The sequence below is a fragment of the Clarias gariepinus genome, chromosome 4, assembly GCF_024256425.1.
Source record: "Clarias gariepinus isolate MV-2021 ecotype Netherlands chromosome 4, CGAR_prim_01v2, whole genome shotgun sequence".
Lineage (NCBI taxonomy): Eukaryota > Metazoa > Chordata > Actinopteri > Siluriformes > Clariidae > Clarias > Clarias gariepinus.
In genome coordinates, this window is record NC_071103.1 from 30,011,471 (window position 1) to 30,034,646 (window position 23,176).

General features: G+C 38.2%; 1 protein-coding gene and 1 long non-coding RNA gene across 8 annotated transcripts in view; one reads left to right on the plus strand and one right to left on the minus strand.

The window, feature by feature from the left end:
• LOC128520094 (receptor-type tyrosine-protein phosphatase mu-like) overlaps window positions 1-23,176 on the plus strand; it is a 223,872-nt gene that overhangs the window by 146,130 nt on the left and 54,566 nt on the right. For 4 of the 7 annotated variants that reach the window (XM_053494127.1, XM_053494130.1, XM_053494129.1 and 1 more), the window contains exons 12-13: window positions 10,800-11,073; window positions 15,333-15,369. In XM_053494127.1, the coding sequence (XP_053350102.1) occupies window positions 10,800-11,073; window positions 15,333-15,369 (311 nt within the window). Of the gene's footprint in view, window positions 1-10,799; window positions 11,074-15,332; window positions 15,370-18,484; window positions 18,560-23,176 lie in introns of all 7 variants that reach the window. The other 3 variants (XM_053494125.1, XM_053494128.1, XM_053494126.1) reach the window with 1 other exon arrangement.
• LOC128520095 (uncharacterized) lies at window positions 6,832-7,838 on the minus strand. Its single transcript, XR_008357909.1, has 3 exons — window positions 7,770-7,838; window positions 7,419-7,507; window positions 6,832-6,916 (listed from the first exon to the last, which is right to left on the minus strand). It is a non-coding gene; the product is annotated as an uncharacterized LOC128520095 (long non-coding RNA).

The following is a 23,176-nucleotide window of genomic DNA, read 5'->3' on the forward strand; positions in this document are numbered from 1 at the left end:
AAAAGGTGGGGTTTATTCCCTGATTTTCTCCCTAATTTAGTGATCCAATTCCTCCCCATCACTAGGGGGCTCCACATTAAGCTACTACTACCACTCAGTTAAGAGGGCCAAAGACTATTACGTGTTTCCTCCGAACCCAATGACGCCAGCCAACCGCATGTTTTCGAACTGCTCGCTCACGCACCATTGGGTGCACTCAGAGGACAGAGCTATCTGCTTCTTCCTCTTGCGTGAGCTCACAGACGCCCCTGATTGATGTAGATTGATGTAGAGCCGTGATTAATGTGGAAGCACTAAGTACCTCTCATCCCTCCCCTCTGGCTGCGAGAGGTTACCCCCGGGAATCAAACTTGCGATCTCTGGATGATAGGGCGAGCAATACTGTGCCACGCGGTGGACCTTCTTAATATATTCAATTCAATTTTATTAATAAAGACTCTTTAACTAGGGTCATTGTTGCAAAGCAAGTTTACAGATTTAAAATATATATAAACATTAACACTGATTATCAACTATATAGCAGTAAACTGGTGACAGGATCATGGGCATCCAAGCCTTTGGGGAGCTAATGTTCGGATCAATCCAACAGACAAGCTAATGCAGCACAACTCACTGAAAAAGTCAATGCTAGCCACAACACAACGGCACTAGAACACCCAGTAAACCTTAGCATGCAGCCCAGAAGACAAAGAACAAGAGGCCGCTGACCTGGCCTTCTAAATCCCCAGGTCACACTTTGATTGAGCATCCATGACGAACAGGTCTGATCCACAAACATTTTCCACCTCAGAGGATCTGCTTGTAACGTCCTTAAGCCAGACACCAAAGCTCACTTGGAAAGGTCTTGTTGAGCTTCCAGAGCTTCTAAAGTTGCATAAGAGGAACCTACAAAATACTGGGCGTAATATGTTTGCATTGTAATGTTATGGCTACTCTGTATATGTACAGTATGTAGCATTTGTTGTTTTGTATATTTGTTTTGATAATTACATGATCTCTGTATTTGTGATTCAAATAACAGATGTTTCACTATGATACTAATCAGAGAATGCATTGATTATAATGTGTCAGCTTTAAAAAGGTTTTTTTTCTCAGTAAGGATGTGTAGGAAGAAAATATATTCCTGACTTCACTAAATATGTGCTACGGTGTGTTATTTCTTCGTGTCGTCGTCCCGCTGTATTTACGTGTGGAATTCACCCCGAGCCAGTGCCCAATGACGAGTTTCATTTTGATGTCTGGTCTGGCAGGACTACATACAGGCTGGTACAATGGTCTATACCAGCGGGGGAAAGCTCTTCATGTAGTCTAAGAGGATTAGCTTTTCCGTCTGTCACTCACATCGCTCTATACTAATGTTTCCGTCTCCCACGCTGGGCACGTGGTGGCCTCACACCGCCCCCACAGCCTCGTGCCAGCACCAGTCCTCCTTGCATGACGCTAAAAACGCATTCATAAAGCTCTGTGCTAGCATCACTACAATTGCTGAAGAAAGCTGATTTTAGGCCAAGTCAAATGGAAAACAGAGCAAGGAGAAATGGAAAAAGGGTTCGCTAAGCTTGCCCGCCTAATTCTGGGAACAATTACCCCTGTAGTTTTCTGGATTGTTCTTCCATTCTCTTCCCACGGGACACCGTGTTCCTGGGTCTGCTCCTTTTTCCACAAGAATAGACACATATTTTATACAGTAGAGTAATCTAGCGTTGTCTGAGAAACAGTTTGCAAAAACAGTAAATGTTTCTTGTGAAGTTTCTAGAGGGAGACAATAATGGCAAAAGAACATGAGACAAGTAGACAAGTGTTTATGTCAGAAACGCTGAGGTACTTTAACCTCTCACACATTAATCAGTTATTCATTTTAGAGCAAATACAATTTATTTGAAATTTCAGTGAAATTGATGCTGTGTGGGTTTGATGTATGAGTCTGAGCATTTGGGAATTCGATTATGTTTTAAGAAACACTGGGCATAAAGCAGGATGTACCTTGCGTGAGATGACAGTACAAATTGTTTATAATGTTGCAGATCTTTTTTGTTTAGAAAGAACACAGAGTGGGTAGCGGTGTGTATGTTCTGCCTCACAGCTCCAGGGTTCTAGGTTTGATCCTCATGAAAGTAAAAGGTTTTTATTGTCTTTTTTTGCATTGTCTGTTTTTTCCAAAAAAATCCTGACATCCCAGTAATGCCCTTTACAAACATGGGATATGTACTGTAACATTTGGAACCTCATCAATCCATAAAAATGTCTTTCTGTCATGCAGACACACCCCACTTTATGTAAATGTTTCTTGTGTTTACATTCAGATATCCACATGTCATAATTAACAAAATTTTAAATAAAAATGGGCGGCACGGTGGTGTAGTGGTTAGCACTGTCGCCTCGCACCTCCAGGGTCCGGGTTTGAGTCCCGGCCAGTTTTGATTCCAATCGCTGTGTGCATGGAGTTTGCATGTTCTCCCCGTGCTTGGTGGGTTTTCTCCGGGTACTCCGGTTACCTCCCACAGTCCAAAGACATGTAGGTAAGGTTGTGAGTGAGTGTGTTTGTGTGCCCTGCGATTGATTGGCACCCTGTCCAGGGTGTACCCCGCCTCATGCCCTAAGTCATCTGGGATAGGCTTCGGGCCCCCGCGATCCTGAATACTGGATTAAGCGGTAATGATAATGAGTCAGTGAGTGAGTAAAACAAAAATGTTAAATTATTATTACCAACATAAGACACATTTTCCAGACCAGGCTAATCCAACAAATAAATTATCCTATCAGGCCACATTACTTGCACCTTTTACAGGATCATTTTCTGCAATGTAGTTATTGCTTGGCCCGCTTTACGTACTACGTCAGTAATCGTGATATCATGTGTGCCTATCCAAAATGTTCCGATTTGTTCTGAAATAAAAATGATCTGTTTCTAAGGTTGACCTAGTATGATTTGTCGATTTTTTAAGTGTTAAGCATATTTAGACATTACACACTTAATTTTCAGTTTAAAAAAAAACAACTAAAAACTAGTTGGAAATGACAAATATCTCTGAAGAACAGATTGTATTCCCATGGCTTTAATCAAGTCTTGCCAAAAAGTTTATAACTGATATGTTCTCATTTCCTGTTACACATCGGTTGCCTCCCAAATTCAGTTTCCTACCGAGCATTCAGAGTGGACGCCCAGCAATTGTGAAGATTTAAGTGACATTTAATCCGAGTGTTTTCCTTTCATTTGTGTCTCCAGGGTGCATTTATGGACAAGGGGATGAATAAAGTTCCATAGCATCAGAATAGGCTGCTCAGGTCTCTCAAGGCAGTCTGCATTTCAGACATAGTGTCAATCGAGAGTGCTCGCAAAGGACATTGATATCTTATGTACAAGTCTTTTAACATATAAAGGTTGAATAAGTCTGGTATTAAAATGATTTTTATTTATATAGTGTATTTAACAGTGGACATGCGCATGAGACTGCTTTATAGAAATCCTTGTGACATGAGGAGACCTTGAGAGAAATCAGATTAAAAAAAAAACCTTTTCTCTTTTGGGTGACATCAGATAGCAGGCTTACTGTAAAGTAATATTTATTGCAGCCGTAGTCATATAGCTTAATCTACCTTGTATTTGAAATACATTTATTTAAAGAAAATGCAATAATTTGGGTATCTATAGTTTTTTTTTATATCTACTATTATATTTTACCATATATACATGGTTTTAATACATTTTTACTAACTGTGCCAGTATGTCTAGAGCTGTATGCACTTGCGTTTAAATCATATGGAGTTTTAAGACGATGCCAGTCGGGTAACAGCTTATGTTTGGAAGTTCGTCACTTGATCTTACAAAGCTCTAATAGTGTGAGCAGGATTAATTGGTGTGTTCCCTGGAACAAAAGTTCACTTTCTAAACTCCTTTCATTGAACCGAGCCTCTTTAATGGCCTACCAGGTACTTCTTAGTGTTGCTGTCAGTTTTATAGGATTTGTTGTGTCTGCTGGACTGATTTTCTTTCAAAACGTCCCACCACACTTTTGCTAGTGCGTGTAACAACTTCAACAGTGTGTGGTAGACAAACACATTCTCGTTCCCATGGTATCGGTCTGTTATGTGTTAATTAGTGAAACGATTTCTGAGACTGTGCTGCTCAAAGGCCAAATGTGCTGAGTAAAATGGTTGAAGCTGATGGATAACTGTGAGGAAAGTGTGCTATGAAGCCTGAGACCCTCCTTTGGAGGGCATGGGAGTGTGTGAGAGGGAAGCCAGTACCCCAAGGCCGTGTCCAACCTCTGTAAGCCAATTAAAAGATAAGGTAAAGCTAAAACCAATCAGTGTTTCTGGAAATGGTATTTCCCACGGTAGCTGCATAGGCGCACTTTTAATAACACCAAATCGCTCCTCGAGATCCCCTATTGATTGTTGTGAAAGAGACAGTGCAAAGAATTACCTGAATACAGTACAATTCAGGGCTTACTTTCTCAGTCAGACAAGGATAAATGAGGTAGGGATTACTTTCTCGAGGTTTCTCTCACACACACTCTGACTCATCAGGGGGACTCACAAGACTTAAAACTGTGCTTTGGTATCTTTTACCAAGACATTAGCAACAGATCCTTTCAGTCCTGTAGGTCGCTAGGTGGGACCTCCATAATTTTTTCTAGTATATACCACATTTGCTTGAAAGGTGATAATTTGAGATTGAGATCTGAGCAATTTAGAGGACAAGACTACACCTTAAACTCATTTTCATGTTCTCCAAATTATTCCTGAGCAGTTTGTGAAATATAGCAGAGCACATTATCCTGAGGAAAGAGGTTCCCGTTGGCATTAAGGAATACTGTTGCCCTATCAGGGTGTACTTAGCCTGCAACAGAGTTAAGTTAACATATTAAAGTAAAATCCACATGAATGGCAGGACCCAGTTTACCCAGCAGAACATTGCCCAAAGCATCACACTGGCAAACGCAAAGTTGTCCAGCACACATGCACCCTGCCATACACAAAGGAGAAAAGAAAACGTGATTCATCAGAATAGATCGCCTTCATCCGTTGCCAACTGGTCCAAATCTCATGTGCCCATTGTAGGTGCTTTCAGTGGACAGTACACACGGGTCAGCTCCTCCTCCAACTTCTGGTCTAAGCAGACCTGTACACAGGAAGCTCTGATGCACTGTGTGTTCTGACACCTTTTTATCAGTTATCAGCTTTAACTTTTTTCAGGCATTTGTGCTACAGTAGGTCTTCTGTGACATCAGATAAGATGCGGTAGCCTTCACTCTTCACTCCTGCATCAATGAGCCCAGGGCACCCATGACCCCATCACCAGTTCACCAATCCATTTAACTAGGACTGCATTTGGTAGGTACTAAACAGTGCATACTTGAGACACGCCACTAGTTTAGAGATGCTCTGACCCTGTCATGTAGCCATCACAATTTGACGCTTGTCACTAAGTCCTAACTCTTGCCCATTTTTCCCGCTTTGGTTACATCCTGGCTCAACAGCAACATATATTTTATTATACATCTGATCAGTTGAGGGTTAAGAGGATTACTCAAGAGCTCAACAGTGGCAACTTGGTGGTGGTGGATTGGAACCTGGGACCCTCCAGCCCATAGGCCAATACCTCAGGTGGCTAAGGCTTATTGAATTATATCATGTTAGTAATATAATCGAGCAGCACCAAGTATCAACATGAGTTTGTTCCAGTGGCTGGACGTGATGTTGGTTTCTATGTTCGACAGAAGAGTTGTAAGCCATCACTGAGACTGACTTAAACTAATGTCTGTCCTTTAAAGAGGTCCTAAATCCAGAGAAAGCGGTCAGCTCCTCCTCTCCCCTTTTCACTGTCTTTCTTTCTCTCTCTGTGATGCCATGAGAGCTGCCTTATTCTTTTTCACTCTATGTAGCCTTTGTTCTCATCTGTGCAGTACAGTAATTAACTTCATAGTCCTCACTGCTGTATTTAATATTTCATTACATTAGATTTGATCACTAAATAGCAGAGACACTAAATTGTGTTGTTACATAGGAAAAGGTCAACAGGTGTCATTTACACAATGCACACACACTGGAAAAAAATATAACACTGGCTCAACTTAAAAAAATTGAAGTAATCTGTCACACCTATTATTTTTTTTTTTACCATTGATGTAATGTAAATAAACCATTTATTGTAACTTAAAATTTTTAAGTTCATGTAAACTAATTTCTAAGGGGAAATCAAACCAAATATCTAAAGTTGTTCTAAATCAAAATAAATGAGTTGGCTATATTACTTAATGTAAATATTCTGCTAAACATAACCTGAAATTATAAACTTGATAAAAACCACTTTTGAATGTTTGAGCAAATTAACTTTTTTTAGGTTGCATCAAATAAAGATTTAAGGCATTTATAAGTTAAATAAAAAAAAATTATACTTCGGATCAACTTTAAAAAATTGCAGTTGTAGAGAAGTTACATTTAAAAATGAAGACAATGAACAAACAAGTTATCCTCCAAAAACATTTATTACCATCCTTGAAACCATACCATGTTGTACTATTCAATTATTTCTCCAATAAAAGACAGAAAACAAAAATAAAATTAATAAAAAATGCATTTTTAATAACTTAAGCTTAAGAACTGTATAAATCTATTTGCTAACCATGTGAAAATCTGACAATTGTTTGACAAATAAAGTGACCAAAATTAAATATTTTAATGTCAATATAGAATACGTTCCATTAATGTGTGTTTGAGCTCACAAGGATAGCTCAAGTTTAACGCATAGATAAGGCCAAACATGGAACATTCATGTGTGATTGATGGAAACTTAATAAGTCACAATCCCGATTTCCTATGGTGGCTGAGGACAGGCCTCTTCCTCCCTGAGGACAAACAGGGCCATCGTGCACCTCTCAAGTTCAGCCTGAGCTTCATCTTTCTGAACAACCTAATAAAAGAAAGCACATTTGTTAGACAGGTTGCTTTATTTGGCAAAACAGTGTCTGATGTATGACTGTAAAAATCACTTAATGCTCCCTATGGGTGCAAAAAAACACCTAGGATTATGGTGCATCAAGTTAAATTTAATTATGTCAAATGAATAGGCCAAAACAACTGACATACATATATACACACACATTATATATTACATTATATTGCCAAAAGTATTGGCTCGCCTGCCTTCACATGTATATGAACTTGAGTAACATCCACTTCTTAATCCATAGGGTTTAATATGATGTTGGACATTTGCAGCTATAAAAGCCTTAGCTCTTCTGTAAAGTCTTTCCACAAGTTTAAGGAGCATGTATGTAACTAATGTAAATACATACTATGATTTAAAAAAGAATAATGGCCCTGTGTAAAGGTTGTGCTGCAGCTGATAATTCCACTGACCTCGTAACATTTTTCAGTTCTAAGGTTAAAATGCTTCATAAACAAATGCTTACCAGTGTTTAAACAGTTGGTCCACATCTTCCACTAAATACACCATAAGACATTTCAGGAGATACTCTCTTCATACATTCACCTCCAGGCTCTAGGCATGTAAAAACAAACATAGTATTATGTTAGGCTTGTGAAGCGTAATAGAATGACCATGGCAGACACTGAAACCTGTATTCAGACAGCATACACTAACCAGTGAACAAGTTAAACAAAAAAGTTTTATTCTGCTAGTTATGTGTTAATTAAGTGTGTTGATTGAATTGATTGAATGCCTTGCTCAGCTCCTGTGGCTTCCATTCACAATATTACATTTGACACTGAGCTAATTTCTGCTTTTTTGAGCAAGTACATACCAGATCAAGAACTTGAAGATGAAGATTATATCTCTGGTCTTCTTTCTGATCATTCCTCCCTTGTTTCTGATGATCTCAATGAGTTTTTAGCGTTGCTTGTTCAAGAAAACCAGCAATCTTGCTTGAAGTGGAGCAGTTGTAATTCTCAGAAACTCATTACTGATCTTTAAAAAAAACAAAGTAAAAACAAAAATTGGACTGGCTCAAGTTCTTAGCAAATCTTAATTAAAGTATGTAGAGAAAGAATCACCACCCCACACACACCTTTAAAAAAACTGCATTCTGTTGCTTTGTAAGTGCTCACTACTGATAATACAATAAACCAATGAACATACGTCAATTTTGCAGGATAACTGAAACTATTCTCTGATATTATCAGACAGTGCTCCGTTATTTTGAGGGAGTTTATTTTAGGATTATTTAGATTACACTGACATTTACTAAATTCACAGCAATTCTATTGTATCATTTCCATTTCAAAATTTATCCACATAATGTTTTTATTTGGGCATTCTGGAACTTACCAATGTCTGCAGTATGGGTAAAATAATGCCCTTTCAGATAAGCTAACATACCTTTAAACACAAAAGTGAATAAAGATTTCATGTTTACTTTTAAACTTCATAGTAATGGCTAAACTCAGCTAAGACACAGCGAACTTCTGGTTTGAAGTAGAAATTGTCCTTTGAGTGAACAGATTAAATTTAAGTTTAACCAGGAGCTGAAATAATATAAAAATATCAGTTTCGTATAGGAAATAAAAAATTTCCACCAGATCAATCTAGAAACGTACTTTGTATCAATGACACAGCAGTTTCACTTTTTTTCAGTGCACTAAAATCTTTAAAAAGATCTTTAAAAAGATTTTATTTTGTACTTATCTCAGTAAATAAATTAGAATTTATCAATGTTTATATAACATTGTTTTTTATAGAGATAATACTATTTAACTGTAATAACTGGGATTAACAAGATAATACTTGTTATAACTGGGGTAACAGATAGAGAAAAACTTTAAATGACATAAATAAGTATTTGCCGTGAAGATATTCAATCGTGTCACTACTTATACATAAAATGGGTGACATCTTTTTATCATTTTTTTCTAGTCTCACATGTTTTAAAGAGAAAACAACAAAGCAGATGCTCGTAATGCAGCAGTCCGAGTAAAAATGCAATTAGGGAACAACAGAACACGTCTGTTACAGGCTGTTAGAAATACTTCAACTATTTACATTGTTTATTGTCTTTAAGCTGTGGCTGAGATGCTCTGACTGTTCCAAGTGACAACGGATTTATCAGATAAACCTTTCGGGTTAGTGAGTAAATGCACAAACTGTTATTCATGCATGAAAATCAAACTATTTTGTTCAGCTGGAGATTCCAAATTTCCATTTGAAAAACATTTTTTTTTCTTCATGGCTAGATTAATGTCTCTAGGTGTTTGATGCGTCTTTAATATCGAGCTCACTTTTTTAATAATAGATCTGAGTTGGTTGAAATGTTAAAGAGTGAAAGAAGTCAAGGTCTGATCCCTTTAAGATTTTTCTTTTTCTTTTACCTCAGCTGGAGAAGAAGAGCCGGTCTTATTCACAGCTCCACTGAAGTTTTGTTCACCTTTGCTCTTCTGTCCCCTTTCTAATAAAAAGACCCCAGTCCAACCTGCCTACAAAATCACCTCCATTTCATTTTGTCTCAGCATCTCAGCACCAGCCAATATCTCCTCTATTGCAGTGGGAAAGACCTGGCTTTTGGGCTCAGGCATGTTTGATCCGCTGGGTGAACAAACCTATTATACATCCAACATATAATATCGCCAATCTCCCTTTTTGTTCGTGGGAACAGGTCCGTGTTGATTTTTTTTTCTTACACATTGAGCATCATTTCCGCTTTCTGATGTGAGTTCTTTGCTTTGCTTTTGTAAACTCATTTTGCTTGCATTTGTACACTCAATATTAATTTTCCACTGCCTGAGTTCAGCAGTCTAATATCCAAAAGGAGGAAAGCAAGACTACTGGTTCAGAGGCTTTTATTCTATGCAGTGTAAATCCTTTCCCTAGATGTTTCTGGGCCTGTTATAACTACACCTTGAATTAGAAAGCAGTCTGTGTCTCATAAAGATTCTTTTCTCTCTTTTTTTTTTTACTCACACCAGATCCAGACTTAAGCTAGTTGCGTAGACCCAATCAAAGAAAAACACTTTTACTTACACTGATCCTTTTTCACTACAGTCTCAGCATAACTGACCTACACACACACACACACACACACACACACACACACACACACACACACACACACTAATAAACCTGGTTAATGGTGCTTATTTTCTTACCCTGCATTTTCATGTGAAGGCGTACACTGCATGATAGGGTTTAGCTTTAAAACAGTTGTAGTACATTCTAGTAAGCATCATTAAAATATGAAATGTACATTCCTAATATAACTACGCTTAAACCCTTGATCAAAGTCTTGCATACGTGCCTTGTGCTCACCAGGGCTGTCAGATTACACTGTGAAAATCCCTCTAGTACTCCAAAAACCCATTCATGCCAATTAAGAAAAAAAGGAAAAAAAATCTGTGCTAAAGCTCATACTGTAGCACAATATTATTTATGTTTCACTAAAGAGTCTAAAGAGTCAGTAAATTATTATTATTATTATTAGTTCTAATATTTTTTTAACAATAGTGCACATCTACATAAAATGTAAAAAAAATAAATAAATCCTGCTACATCAGCCATGCTCTGTATTGACACATTGCACTTTATTTATTTATTTATTTATTTATTTATTTCCTATCCGAACAATGATCTGTTTGATGACCAGAAATCGTGATATGATATAAACCTTGAGTTTTGTGATGTTACATTCCTAATAGATAATATACAATTTAAAATGTTGATTTTATTGTTTAATTATTATTAAAATTTAGTTTAATTTTAAAAATAAACAGTTTATCGACTGTTCCATGTTGATGTCCTATATAAGATTTCACACCTTCTCCTGTTCAACCCTGTGTCGTTCCAGTGTGTACCAGGTAGTGGTAGAGGAAGAGCGGCCACGCAGGGCGCAGCGCACTGCTGAGATCCTGCGCTGTTACCCCATCCCCATCCACTTCCAGAACGCTACTGTGCTCAGCTCACCGTATTACTTCACCGCCGAGTTTCTAGCTTCCCGCGTACACAACTCTTTGCCTTTCACCATTGGAGACAACAAGACCTATGAGGGCTACTGGAACGCCCCATTGCTGCCCCATAAGAGCTACAGCATCTACTACCAGGCTGTCAGCAAGGCCAACGGGGTGAGTGTGGAGAAACCAAATGTGTGTCTATTGTGATCATAAGTACAGACTTAAAAAAAAATAATTATTATTCTTTTTTTTTTTTAGTTAAAATCAAACAAAGCCTACAAATGATGTCAGTGTGTTGTTTTTCGGCGGGTGAAAAATTTAAGAATAAAAAGCTTGACTGCATGTCTATAATGTATAGACAAAAAATTATTATACACATATTATCATTAACCTAATATACTGTATGAATAGTTGGATTATTGAAAAAAGGAAATACTGAGAGGGGGGCATGACATTATTTCACATTTGAAGAAGTCTCTTGGTGCAAAAAGAATGTAGAACCTTCACATAGCTCATTATGTGAACATAAAAGAGTATTATTAAAAATTAAGTCATCATTACATTTAAAAAGGAAAATGTAGGATCGGGAAATCCCTCACCGAAAGGAACAAATACAGTCATTTACAACAAAGGAACTATGATGAAACACAGTTGTGTTTTCTTTAAAATTGATGAATGAATACCAGAATTTACTTCTGGTAAGTTTTTCTTTGATAAATCCATGTGTTCAGTTAACAACTTCTTATAGTTTGCAAAAATTTGCCTTTCTGTCTTTGTTAATGCATTCACAAAACAATGTGTTAACTGAGACATTGAAAGACTTTCCACCACCTTAGAAAAATGGCATCCTGTGTTCGGTTGACTTTCACTATAAACAGTTTCAACTCTAAACCAATTAGTTGTTATTTGAAATAAGTTTTTTTTAGATTTATAATTAATATTGCATAATTTTCCAAATAAAATGCTTTGTTTTTTTCAGGCCTATTTCTTCAGTAACTCTTACAGAAACTCATTTTGCCGTCTTTTAAATGCAATAAAAGGTTGGCCTAGATATCGTTAGAATCCCACAGTGAATGGCTCTCTTTGCCCTGACTCCAAATATTTTGTAGATCATTTGCTTTAGAAACGCTTCGTTCCGCTGAGGAATCAATTTGTCCCTGTGTGAACAGCGAATCAGAGACAGCAATTCGTGGATTAGTATCCAATAGAGGATGATTTGTGCTATATCACTAGCCCACCAGCGTGCTTCCCCATCAAGCCCTTTTCCATCAGCAGACTGATATGCTCAATTTAGAAATATTGAATTTCCGAGCGTTAAAGGGGAATTTCGCACCGACAGACAGTGAAGCTGGCAGACGTGGATGAAACTATCAGCGAGCAGGTATGCTCACACAGCGAGGCGCTCAGTCATACTGTACGAGGCAGCTATTCGCGACCGCGTTATTAACACTCCAGTTTAATTGGAAATTAGAATTATCAGCCATCTCCCTTTTTTATATGCAAATTGACCTTAATGAAAAGCCAATCCTTTATTCCAGTGCCAGCAAAAGAGACGAGGCTCAGGCCATTAGATAATTCACCGACTCTAATTGGACGCACTTGGCCTGCAGGGTATGAGTGGGAGTGTGTGTGTTTGTGTGTGTGTGTGTGTGTGTGTTCTTTGCTGCCCACCTTATGGCACCTTACAGACACACATCCCTCCCTAATGATTGTATTCATGTGGATGTGTTGCCACTGTGACTCAGTCTTTAAGTTTTTAATAGGGTGTAGTGGAGAAACACAAGTCTAAAAGTTTTATCATCTGTGTGTGTGTGTTTGAATGTGTGTGTGTGTGTGTGTGTGTGTGTGTGTGTGTGTGTGTATATATATGTGTACACACACAAGCATTTCTGTTTTTGTCTGTGTGTTCAAGTAATTGTTACGCCGTGACATTTCAGAAAGCAGCCTCTCTGTGCAAATTGCTTGCAAGCTCCCAGGTTCATTCAGTAAAGAGTCTTTGGGTTCAAACACTCACCCTCTCATGCCTTTTGACCCTGACTGATTGGGAAATGGCCCAGTTCTAACAAGAGAGGTGAATGTGTACAGTCTAGTAGCTCCGTCTCGCTCTGTGCCATTCTGCGTTCTGTTTCTCAGCACCAACCTTTCCATGCAACTAACCTTCATACCTTCTTTACAAAGAGGGTTCCTTCTTTATTAAAAAGAAAATAAAAGCTGATACAGTAATCTAAATCAGGATTATGTAGTGATGATCAGTTTCCCACTTTCTAGAAACATGCTGTTCTACTGTAAATTGCCCCTAAGTGTTTAAGAGCATGTGAATGTGTGTTTTTGGCTCCCTGTGATGCTTCGTGCCCAGTGTTCGGACCAGGATAGACTCAGGCTCGGCTACCCGGACCAGAATAAAGTGTTCGCTGAAATGATGCGAAGCCCAAACATTACTAGGAAAGCTAAGACAATAATTCACTGCTTCTGAACCCACTATCATATAAATGGGATGTTTGGAGCCTATACTTTATTCATGGTTGACCTGCTTGCACTGTTCCTCATTCCGTCTGCCTATGTGTGATGTGTTTGAGCATCTTTTTTTTTTTGTTCGATCAGAACTCATGGCCTGAGTGCCGGTGTACCTGCTCCTCATCATCCTGCCACCAGCCTCAATAATTCACAGCCCTGTAGTTTAATTTGTCATCTCTTCAATAATGCATAAGGCCTCACAAGTGCATTTTGCTGTAATAAAGCTAAAGGGATTAAAACCAGCTCTTCCATCACTTGCTGCCTTTTGAATATTCATGTCCCTGGCTCCTTTTTGTTTGTTCCTGTTTTGTAACACAATGAATGCAGCTCCATACACTGTCACCGCTTTGTCTTCTTTTCGTCTATTGTTTTGTCTTGTTTTGAAATGTCAGGGGAAAAAGCGCACAGATCCTACTTTGGAGCTGCTGAATTTTTATGTAGGGAAGATGTTTTTTTTTTCCCACTACTTCACACCTCCACTGCTAGTGATGGACTAGTTCTTGGCTGCCGTTTTTTGCTGGTTTGAACTGCTTTACTACACTCCACAGAGTTCAGAATTAGTCTTTTTTTATTCAGTGCTCCTCAGCTGTGCTGTCAAACACGAAGGAGTGGATTTAAAGCATGGCAGGAATAAGCAGCTGGACCTCCTACTGTATATGGCCTTCCACTCTACCTGCAGACTTTAGAAATAGGACACAACATTTTCTTACGCAAAATTCGAGCAAGGCGAAAGATCTCTATTTTAAAACTAGCTTTTTTTTTTAAAGAAGCAAAAATGTTTTAAAAACATTTTGTGCACGGTTGCTTTGAGTAACAATGGTGTTAAAAAAGCGCAAATGCTAAAATCTAAAAATCCCTAAAAAAGCACTGTATATTTTGGATGATTGATCTCTCACAGTTTTGTCACAATGGATAGATTAGCTTCCAATTGAGTTTGGGGCATCATAAAAAGATTAAAGAAATTTTATTTGTCATGTACACAAACATACACAGTATGATATGCATTGAAAAATCTAAATTCATACTTGACTGTCCATGAGCCAAAATTTTTTTTTGGTGGTGTTGTCCTGGCTGCAACTTACAACAAGGGAAAAAAAAATTTTTGTTGTTGCTTGAAAAGGTCAATTGATTTGTTGAAGATCAATAGAGACATTAAGAAGGAAACAAAAAATACAGTATAATATAAAAATATACAGTTTAAAAAAAAAGTAGTTTACAGTATCATTTATGGCAACAGTGCCTTTTACAATCTATGTATCTTATTTATGACATATAAGCTCTAATTGTGCATCAACTAACTGCATGTACAGCTGTGACTCTATAAAAGTAGAATAAAGATTAGAAATCCTGCCTGGAGAATTCAATCTGGCATACAAAACGCAACAGCTTCCCACACACAATGTGTGTAGCTCATGTCTTTTGTATAAAAAATGATCACACATCTCTTAACATTATCTCTTTGCTTAATTTTGTTTCGTAAATTTTACGCATAAATATTGAAGTCCATCATTGCTTCCAAAATGTTGCAAACCCTGTATGAGTGATTGATCAAAGCTTCTAAAAGAAGAATACAGCAATATTCACCAACAAAAAAAGTTTATTATAGACAACCAAAATGTGTTGCCAAAGTCTGTAAATGGCATTTACCTAATTTTGCTGTTAAAACATTTAATTGTAAATACTTATGGTAATCATGTGTACATGTACACAACCAGCCTATTAGGCACATGAACTATGGATGCTCATGTTGTTGTTGTCTTTTTTGTGAAAGACAAAAAAAATAATGTTTTTCCATTCTCTCTTTATCTTCTTCCTCACTTTCTTTATTTTCCTCTCTATATGTCACTGTCTTCTTCTCTCATTCTCTCTGTCACTCTCCCTGTCCTTGTTTCTCTGTCTTTCTCTTTCTTTCACAGGAGACAAAAATCGATTGTGTCCGTGTGGCCACCAAAGGTAGGACTGTCTTACAATCATTATATGTAAAGCCTGATTATATGTTCCTCAATATAAAAGAGATGGCCCGACTCTTTTCGCATATAGGCAGAAATTCCTGTCATCTTACATGTTTTCCATATCTTACTTAAGCTTACAGTTGCTTGTACATGACAGTTCAATATCTATGCTTCGATGTCTTGATATCTAACTCTTATTAACAGCACTGACTTATAAAATAACACTAGATTCTTTACTTATGTATTGATTGCTTACATTTTCAATTCATATGATACTCTTACGAATGAAACACAAAGAGGTGTGCTGTTATAGGAAAATAATCTACGATGGGTCGGTTCCAACTAGTAGATTGTTTTTCAATAACAACATGGCCTGAATTGTTTTATTTCATTTATACCACAGTGATCTGACAAAGTTTGGAAAACATACAGTAGCTGCTTGTGTTACTGAGGAACCATAAAGTGCAAACTAGTTTATCCTTAAAACTCGCCTTGGAAGAAAACTTGTTAACTGTTAAATGCTCTAATACTGGAGACTCCTTCAGTTTGTAACTCTTTCCAAGTGTGTCCTTACATCTTACTGCTTACATCTACAGTGGAACCTCGGATTGCGAGTAACGGAGGTTGAGAGTGTTTCGCAAGACGAGCAAAGATTTTTAATAAATTTTGAACTGGAAAACCAACAAGTCTTGGTTTACGAGTGCCAAGTATCATGTATCATGATGTATCACGAGCCCGCTCCTGAAACAAATTATGCTCGTAATCCAAGGTTCCAATGTATGTCTTTCTCACTACATCCTGAAACAACTGGGTAAATGCAGTAAGAACTTACAACTTGGCAGGAACACAGTAGAAACCAGTAAGGATGTCACTGTCTTCCTCGATGTGGAGGTGTCATGCATTCTTTTTGGACGAAAAAGCCTAGTGAGGATGTGGTGAAAAGAAGCCACCGGAAGAATTTAATTAGAACGTAATAACAATGGCATCCACCAGGTATTAGTGAGGTGTCATTTGGATGCCACTGCGTTGCTGCTGCATCAGTACAGTTTTCACAACCTTCATAGTCTTGTATGCTATGACCATTGTAGGTCTGATTGTTCATAGTAATAACTCGGTACAATCTCATTGGACCTAGCGAATACGTTTTTGGCAATCAGTGAAAACATGATAGACACATTGAAAACCCGCACATTTTTCAATGTTGACCCTGCTCTTGCTGCATTCTTTGATATTTTTAGGAAACCGTTAAAACTTTATGGTTTTTGTGAAGTGTTACAGGTTCCTTAGGTTATAGAGAATTTAAAGGGAGTGGTTCCTAAAGAAAAGATACGGATAGAAAAAGCATGTTATTATAAAGCTGTGATATGATTTACAGCAGTCATAACTGCTCTTGTAGAAAATTGATCATTTCTGTCGCTTAGTGCTGAACATATCATAACAACTGATATCTGTGTAAATCGTGGTAAAGTGTTTGAGATAAACTGTGCAAACACTTCCATCCATACCTCTTCGTCTACAAGATAATTTAGTGATCATAGTAATAACAATAATGAACATCAGCTGTAATGAATGTTCATTATCATTTCTACGATTATAGCATCGTTAGACATTTCATTAATCTTAGATGAACTCATAGAAATGTACATAAAACCCCCTTTAGCTTAGATTTCAGTATCTTCCCACTTTAATCAGCGACTTGAGAATATATTCAGAATGCTAAACTGTAGCTAATGGAAAAAGAATGTAAGCGTTAGCCTAGCTCTAAAGACAAGCATATTGCTCGAGCAGAGTGTAATGGTGCTGTTGGGAAACACCGCTCCTCCTGACAGATGGATCATAGCTCTGCTGAAAGTTGAAGCACGTTTGATTCCAGGTCCTAGAACTCCTTGGCAGTGGTACAGTCCTGACCTCCCGTGGACCATTAGCAAACACGGAAGGCACTTAGGAAGCCACAGGCTCATGCCGGCGCTAGCCTCAACATCGTTTGGAATTTAATTGAGCACAGATGGTAGATAATCTATTTTCCTTACTACATGCCATCTCCCTTAATGGTGCCAGGGCTGTGCTATGCAAATAAGCGCCTTTTTACTTTATTTTTCACGACATTCGCAGACAACAAATGAATCTAAACATTTCTCTCCCAAGAGCAACAATTAAAAGAGATGTTTGTTCTCTTTTTACTATAAAATTGCTTCAGGTTTATGAAAATATATAGACATAATTTTTTTTTTTTTGGTGGAGTTTTTTCACTCTCATGGGACGACAAGGAAAAAGCTTAGAGGTTTGTTGTTATAAAAATATAATCAATAACAGGGTAATTTTACAGTATGTGACTGATGCTTAGTGGGGTTACTGGTACCACCCTGTAGTTGATTATTTTCCTACAATTATTAGCATGTTTTGAAATGTTATTCTGCATGCAACTGCAAATAAATTTATCAAAGTAAGCTGTCGGAGGTCCATAACACATGTTAGTTCATGTAATTGCTTATCGTCATGTTACTGGGAGACTGCTCTCAGTTCTCAAGACTCTCCTGTGTTACAAAGGACTCACACTGTGGACTCTTTCCGCAAATAATAAACAAGCGGCTTCTTACAGAAAAGTTAATATCAGCAATTAGGAATTATTATTATTATTTTTTTAAGTAAAAGCATGTTTATTATGAGGTGTCGATTATGTGGCGCGTCCACCATACAAGTCCTCCTAAATTACTTACTGGTTACTATAGAAACGTTAAGATGCTGGAGCAAGTGCATTAATAAAAAAAAAAACCCTTCAATCAGCATTCAACACTTATTAAACAATGAGAATTGAGAATTTAAACAGCACTGTGGTATAACATGTGATAAGAAGAGTATCGCTGCAGTGTGAGGTGCCCGAGTAAAGCGGGCACTCAAGAACATACAGACAGCTAGATTTATCAACTGATAACTCTTAAGTGTGTTGAATAACCATAGGCTTGTGTGTGTCTCTCTTTGTCTCTCTCTCTCTCTCTCTCTGCCTAGCACTGTAACTAAAAGAATATATTTGACCAACCTCTGGCTTCAGCCTGCCGTTTCTTTCACTCTGTATCTCTCTCTCCTGTGTGCATGTTTGCCTGGAACTCTTCTTTTAGCCGCCATTATTGTGACCCAGCTCACCACACCGTACGTACGCATCGCCCCGGCTGCAGGCGACAGCCAGCTAACAGGTCAGACCTCCCTCTGTCCAGCCTCTTCTCAGCTCTGTGTGTGTGTGTCACTAAACCAAGACTGGATGATCTGAATGCAGTGTATGTGTGTGTTTATGTTTGTGCACTACTTGTCAAAGGTTTGGGGACACCTAACTTTTAGCATTTATTTAAATCAGCAGTGATAATTTAGGAAATTGTTAATTAATAGCAGCTAGAAATGCTGCACATGCTTCCTTCATATAAACTGGTTTTCTGGACATTCCACCAGAGGTGCTCTGCTGTACCCCTGGTGATGATTAAATCTCTTTGAGCTCATAATCAACAAATTAAATGAAACACGTCCTCATCGTTTCGACAGGTTGTGGTTTCCTGTTTGAATGTTAATTGTGTGATTTAAAAATGTGTTCGGTTTCATAAAAAAAAAAAAAAAAGCATCAGATCTCGCCTGTTAAAGCAAGTGTTCACTGTAACTCACATTCTTTCATTTAACAGTAATCTCTGTGTTGCTATGCTTCAGCTAAACTCAGCATCCTTAGTTTTCTACATGCAATTCATTCTGTATTTTATTTTTTCTCGTGGCAAGTCTCGGTTGCCTGAGATATTCTGTGCCTTTGAGAACACCCAGGTTTCAGGCCACGATGTTTATTTAATATTCATCTAATGGAGAAGGTCAGATCGTATTGGATTAGCCTTGGTGTTCGTTTCTGCACACTTAATACCATTTTCAGGCCCAAAAAAAGAGCCATTGGCTCATTTTTATTCAGCAGTAGAATAGGATTTCTGAGCGGAGTGGAAAGAGGGAATCAATACAGCGCTGCAAGGCCGTGTGAATCTCATCTCTTTGTGGGGCGAAGCTGTTGTGTTCAACCTGCTGTCAGAACATTACATTTAAATATTTACCAGGCTCAGCAGCAATGTGTCAGATGGAAACTTTCTTGGGTGTTTGTTTGGGTGGGGAGAAGAAGAAGCCTTCAAGACCTGCAAACTTTTTTTTTTAAAGCATGCTCTAAAGCATGCAAGTTTTACTGTTTTTGTTCTGTTTTGTTTTCGAGCTTGGATACTTGCCATGTCTGAAAAGATTTTGAGCGGATACTGGAGCTAAATTATTAGAAATTGTTATATCTATTCCTTAATCATCGGATCGTAAGCCAAACGTTTAAAAAAAATATCATTGCAACTACTTTTGACCACATGTTAATGCTTCAACTCCAGACAGGAAGCTTGTTTAGAATTCTCAGACCGTATCCCAGGCTCAAGTTGAGATTGTGTTTTTGTGCATGTGTGTGCTTCCATGTCATTCACCTTTTGCCATTAGAAGTGAGGGGTTTGTTTACTGTGTGCTGAAGGAGCAGCTGTTATGGCTGTAGGCTGTCCAAAGAGCTTCCCTCCCACTCAGTTCTCTCAGAGGCCACACGTCCCTCCGGCATGTACACATGAGCGTCAGCACCTCTGCAGCAGCCAAAGAGGCACTGCTCTTTACTCTGACTGTATATCTTTCCTGAGTGGGTTGCTTTCTTAATTACTCATAATTATACACAGCCCCAAAACTTAAAGGAAGGAGGAAATGAAAGGAAGGCAGCACAAATTAGAGTGATTGAAGGTTTGATACCTTTTCATGTTCTTTATATACTGTATACACGACCAAAAACCCTTATTATGGACTCCTTCTGACATTTATCATGCATTACGTTTCAAAGCCAAATGTATGCTCTTTTGAACCATGCGTAAATCTGATATTAAGACCCGAACAGCTCGGAAATGTTACCACTAATGCATAACACGATGCAATAAGCTACGATATAGTGCACAGCATGCATTGGACTAGGGTTCGGAAGACCCCAGGTTCAAACCCCACAACCACCAAGTTACCACTGTTGGGCCCTTGAACAAGGCCCTTAACCCTCACATGTACAGTATAATGAGATTTTAAAAAAAAGTTGCTCTGGAAAAGGACATCTACCAAATGGCTAAATGTAAACCCACTCATTTTCTATACTGCTTATTCTGTATAGTCTTGCAGGTGGCAAGTCTTGGGGTACAACACAGGGTACATATTGAAATACTGAAATTGCAGTGATAAGATTCTTCTCCAACCCATAAAGTTTTATGTAATAGTATATTATTTTATAAAATCAGTGCTTATTAACATACACTTTTTTACCTGAATGTCCTCATATGAGGCCCTAAATAAATCTAAAATACCATGTACACAGTAGTCAAGTCCAGGTTGACGAAGATTAAAGGCGTGATTTATTAGTGCATGATGGGTGAAATGGGACATATTTCTTCCCACAATATTTCTCCCAGCCATGGGTGGCCGAACCTTACTTATGCACCTGAGGAGTGAAGGCTGGCCTGTGTAGTACAATCCAATAGAAGAGCTACTGTGGCTCAAATTGCTGTTAAAGGAAGGTCTCAGAACATACAGTGCATTGCAGTACTGTATGTTGTGCTTGGGGCTGCGTAGCCGGAGTCCAGTCGAGGTGCCTGTTATGACCCGTGTCCACTGCTAAAAATGCATATAATGGACACATGAGAATCAGACTATGGAACAAGGAAGAAGGTGGAATGGTCTGATTTAGGGCTGTGCGATTAATTGAAATCGTATCGAAATCGCGATGTGAATATGCGCGATTTTTAAATCGTCTTACAGCACGATTTTTTTGCGCTCCTGTCTTTCCCCGCACTATGCGATTTGAACCAATCACAACGCAGCGCGCCTAAACAGAGCGGGAGAACACGAGACTGAGCTTAACGACAAAAAGGCTGCAGAAACAGGGACACACGCACACACACACTAGGGCTAAAACGATTCCTCAAGTAAAAATGATCGAGGCAAAATCTTCTGCCTCGAAGCTTCTTTTAATTAATTTTATAAGCTTGCGTTATGTTTTTGCGGAATTATTTGTTCGGCATGTCACAGCGCGCTTCCGGATGCAAGCCGTCACTAAACACCGACGAAGAAGAAGCGCTTACGTCACCCACAAAGCGGAAGGAGACGCAAACAGTTAGCTGTGTATTTATTTAATGGCGCGTTCTTTTGTGGGCTGTAAAATGGAAGGGATCGATAAAATTATCAGCGAGCCAAGAGAAGAAAGCAGCCAGAGAAAACGACAGAAATTGTCAGTAAAGGCTTATGTTATGTCTGAGCTGCAAATTTTTTAAATTTTAGTTCTGAAAGTTAAGTTGCACATCTTAGTGTTTTTGTATAATTATTTATTTTAATGTGTGTGTTATGCGCTAAAATGCCCCCTGCCACGGATTGCCCCCCCCACATAATCTCTATCAAATATATTAGGAAACCACAATCAAAAAATCATCTTATTATTATTAAAATTATTATTATACTATTATAATTAACCCTAGGCGCGTGACAAATTAATACCAAATGAATTAATAGAAAATTAGGACACGTAATTCAAATTCTAATATAATGTTTATTCTGTGGCACATTTTTTTGCAGGGGTTTGTCATGTAATACAAAAATGTTTGCACTAAATAAATTGTGTTTATAATGCAGAATTACACAAAAAGATTTTTATAATAAAATTAGCATTATAAAAATATATATTTTGTATATGAAAAATTATATAATTTATAATTTTATATATTTTTATATTGCTTATTTTATAATCAAATTCGTTTGCTGGAATTTGTAATTTAAAAATGATAAACCTATAAATTTATGTTCCAATATAATATTCGATAAAGATTGGGGGGGGGCAAAGCTGGCAAAGTTAGTGTGATGGGCTATTCATGTAGATGTTACTCTGACACGCACCACCTACTGTACCTAAACACTGTTGCAGACCAAGTACAACCCTTCGTGGAAACTGTATTCCCTGATGGCAGTGACTCCTGTTCCCTGACACACTGCACCAATGAGAATTCAAGAATGATTTTAAGGAACACAATAGTGAGTTTGAGGTTTTGAAACAGTCAAATTGATTATTCCTAAGATGTGTTGGAAGAACAAGTCTTATCCATTAAGGCTCCATTTTACAGAACTTAAAGTACCTGCTACTGACAGCTTGGTGGTATCTGGCATCAAGCACTTTCATACAGTAGGTCTAGTGGAATCCATGCCTCGACGGGTCAGGGCTGTTTTGGCAGCAAAACAGGGATCTGCTCAATATTACTGTAGGTGGGTGGTTATAATGTTATGGCTGATCGGTTTATCGACCATCCACAAGCATCCATATTTTATGTGATATGGTTAGCTCTCAGCAGTAGAGCAAAAGTTGTCTGCGGTCCTCCCTGGTTTCTGCTCTGCCATCACCGGCAGTCAGGCTGAAATTCTCCCCAAATTAGACCTTTCTCAGTGCTGCTAAGGTAACCATGCCGCTCATGCTGGAGTAATGGATGCTGTCTCACACTGATTGAAAAAGTTAAGATGGCTGCATGAACAGCCAGGGTCGAATTGACTGTCACATCCCGTTTTTTTTTTCTTTCTACTCATTTGTGTTGCTGGAAATACAGTACATATTTCAGCCAGTTCATAACTGACATGGCATCACCTTATACAGTAAACAGGTGAACGCTCCCCTTCGTCACCCCTTACTCATCCTCTTACCACATTCCTGTGTACTCTGTGTATGTGTGGGTCGCCCCACTTTTCTTCCACAAGGCTAGGGA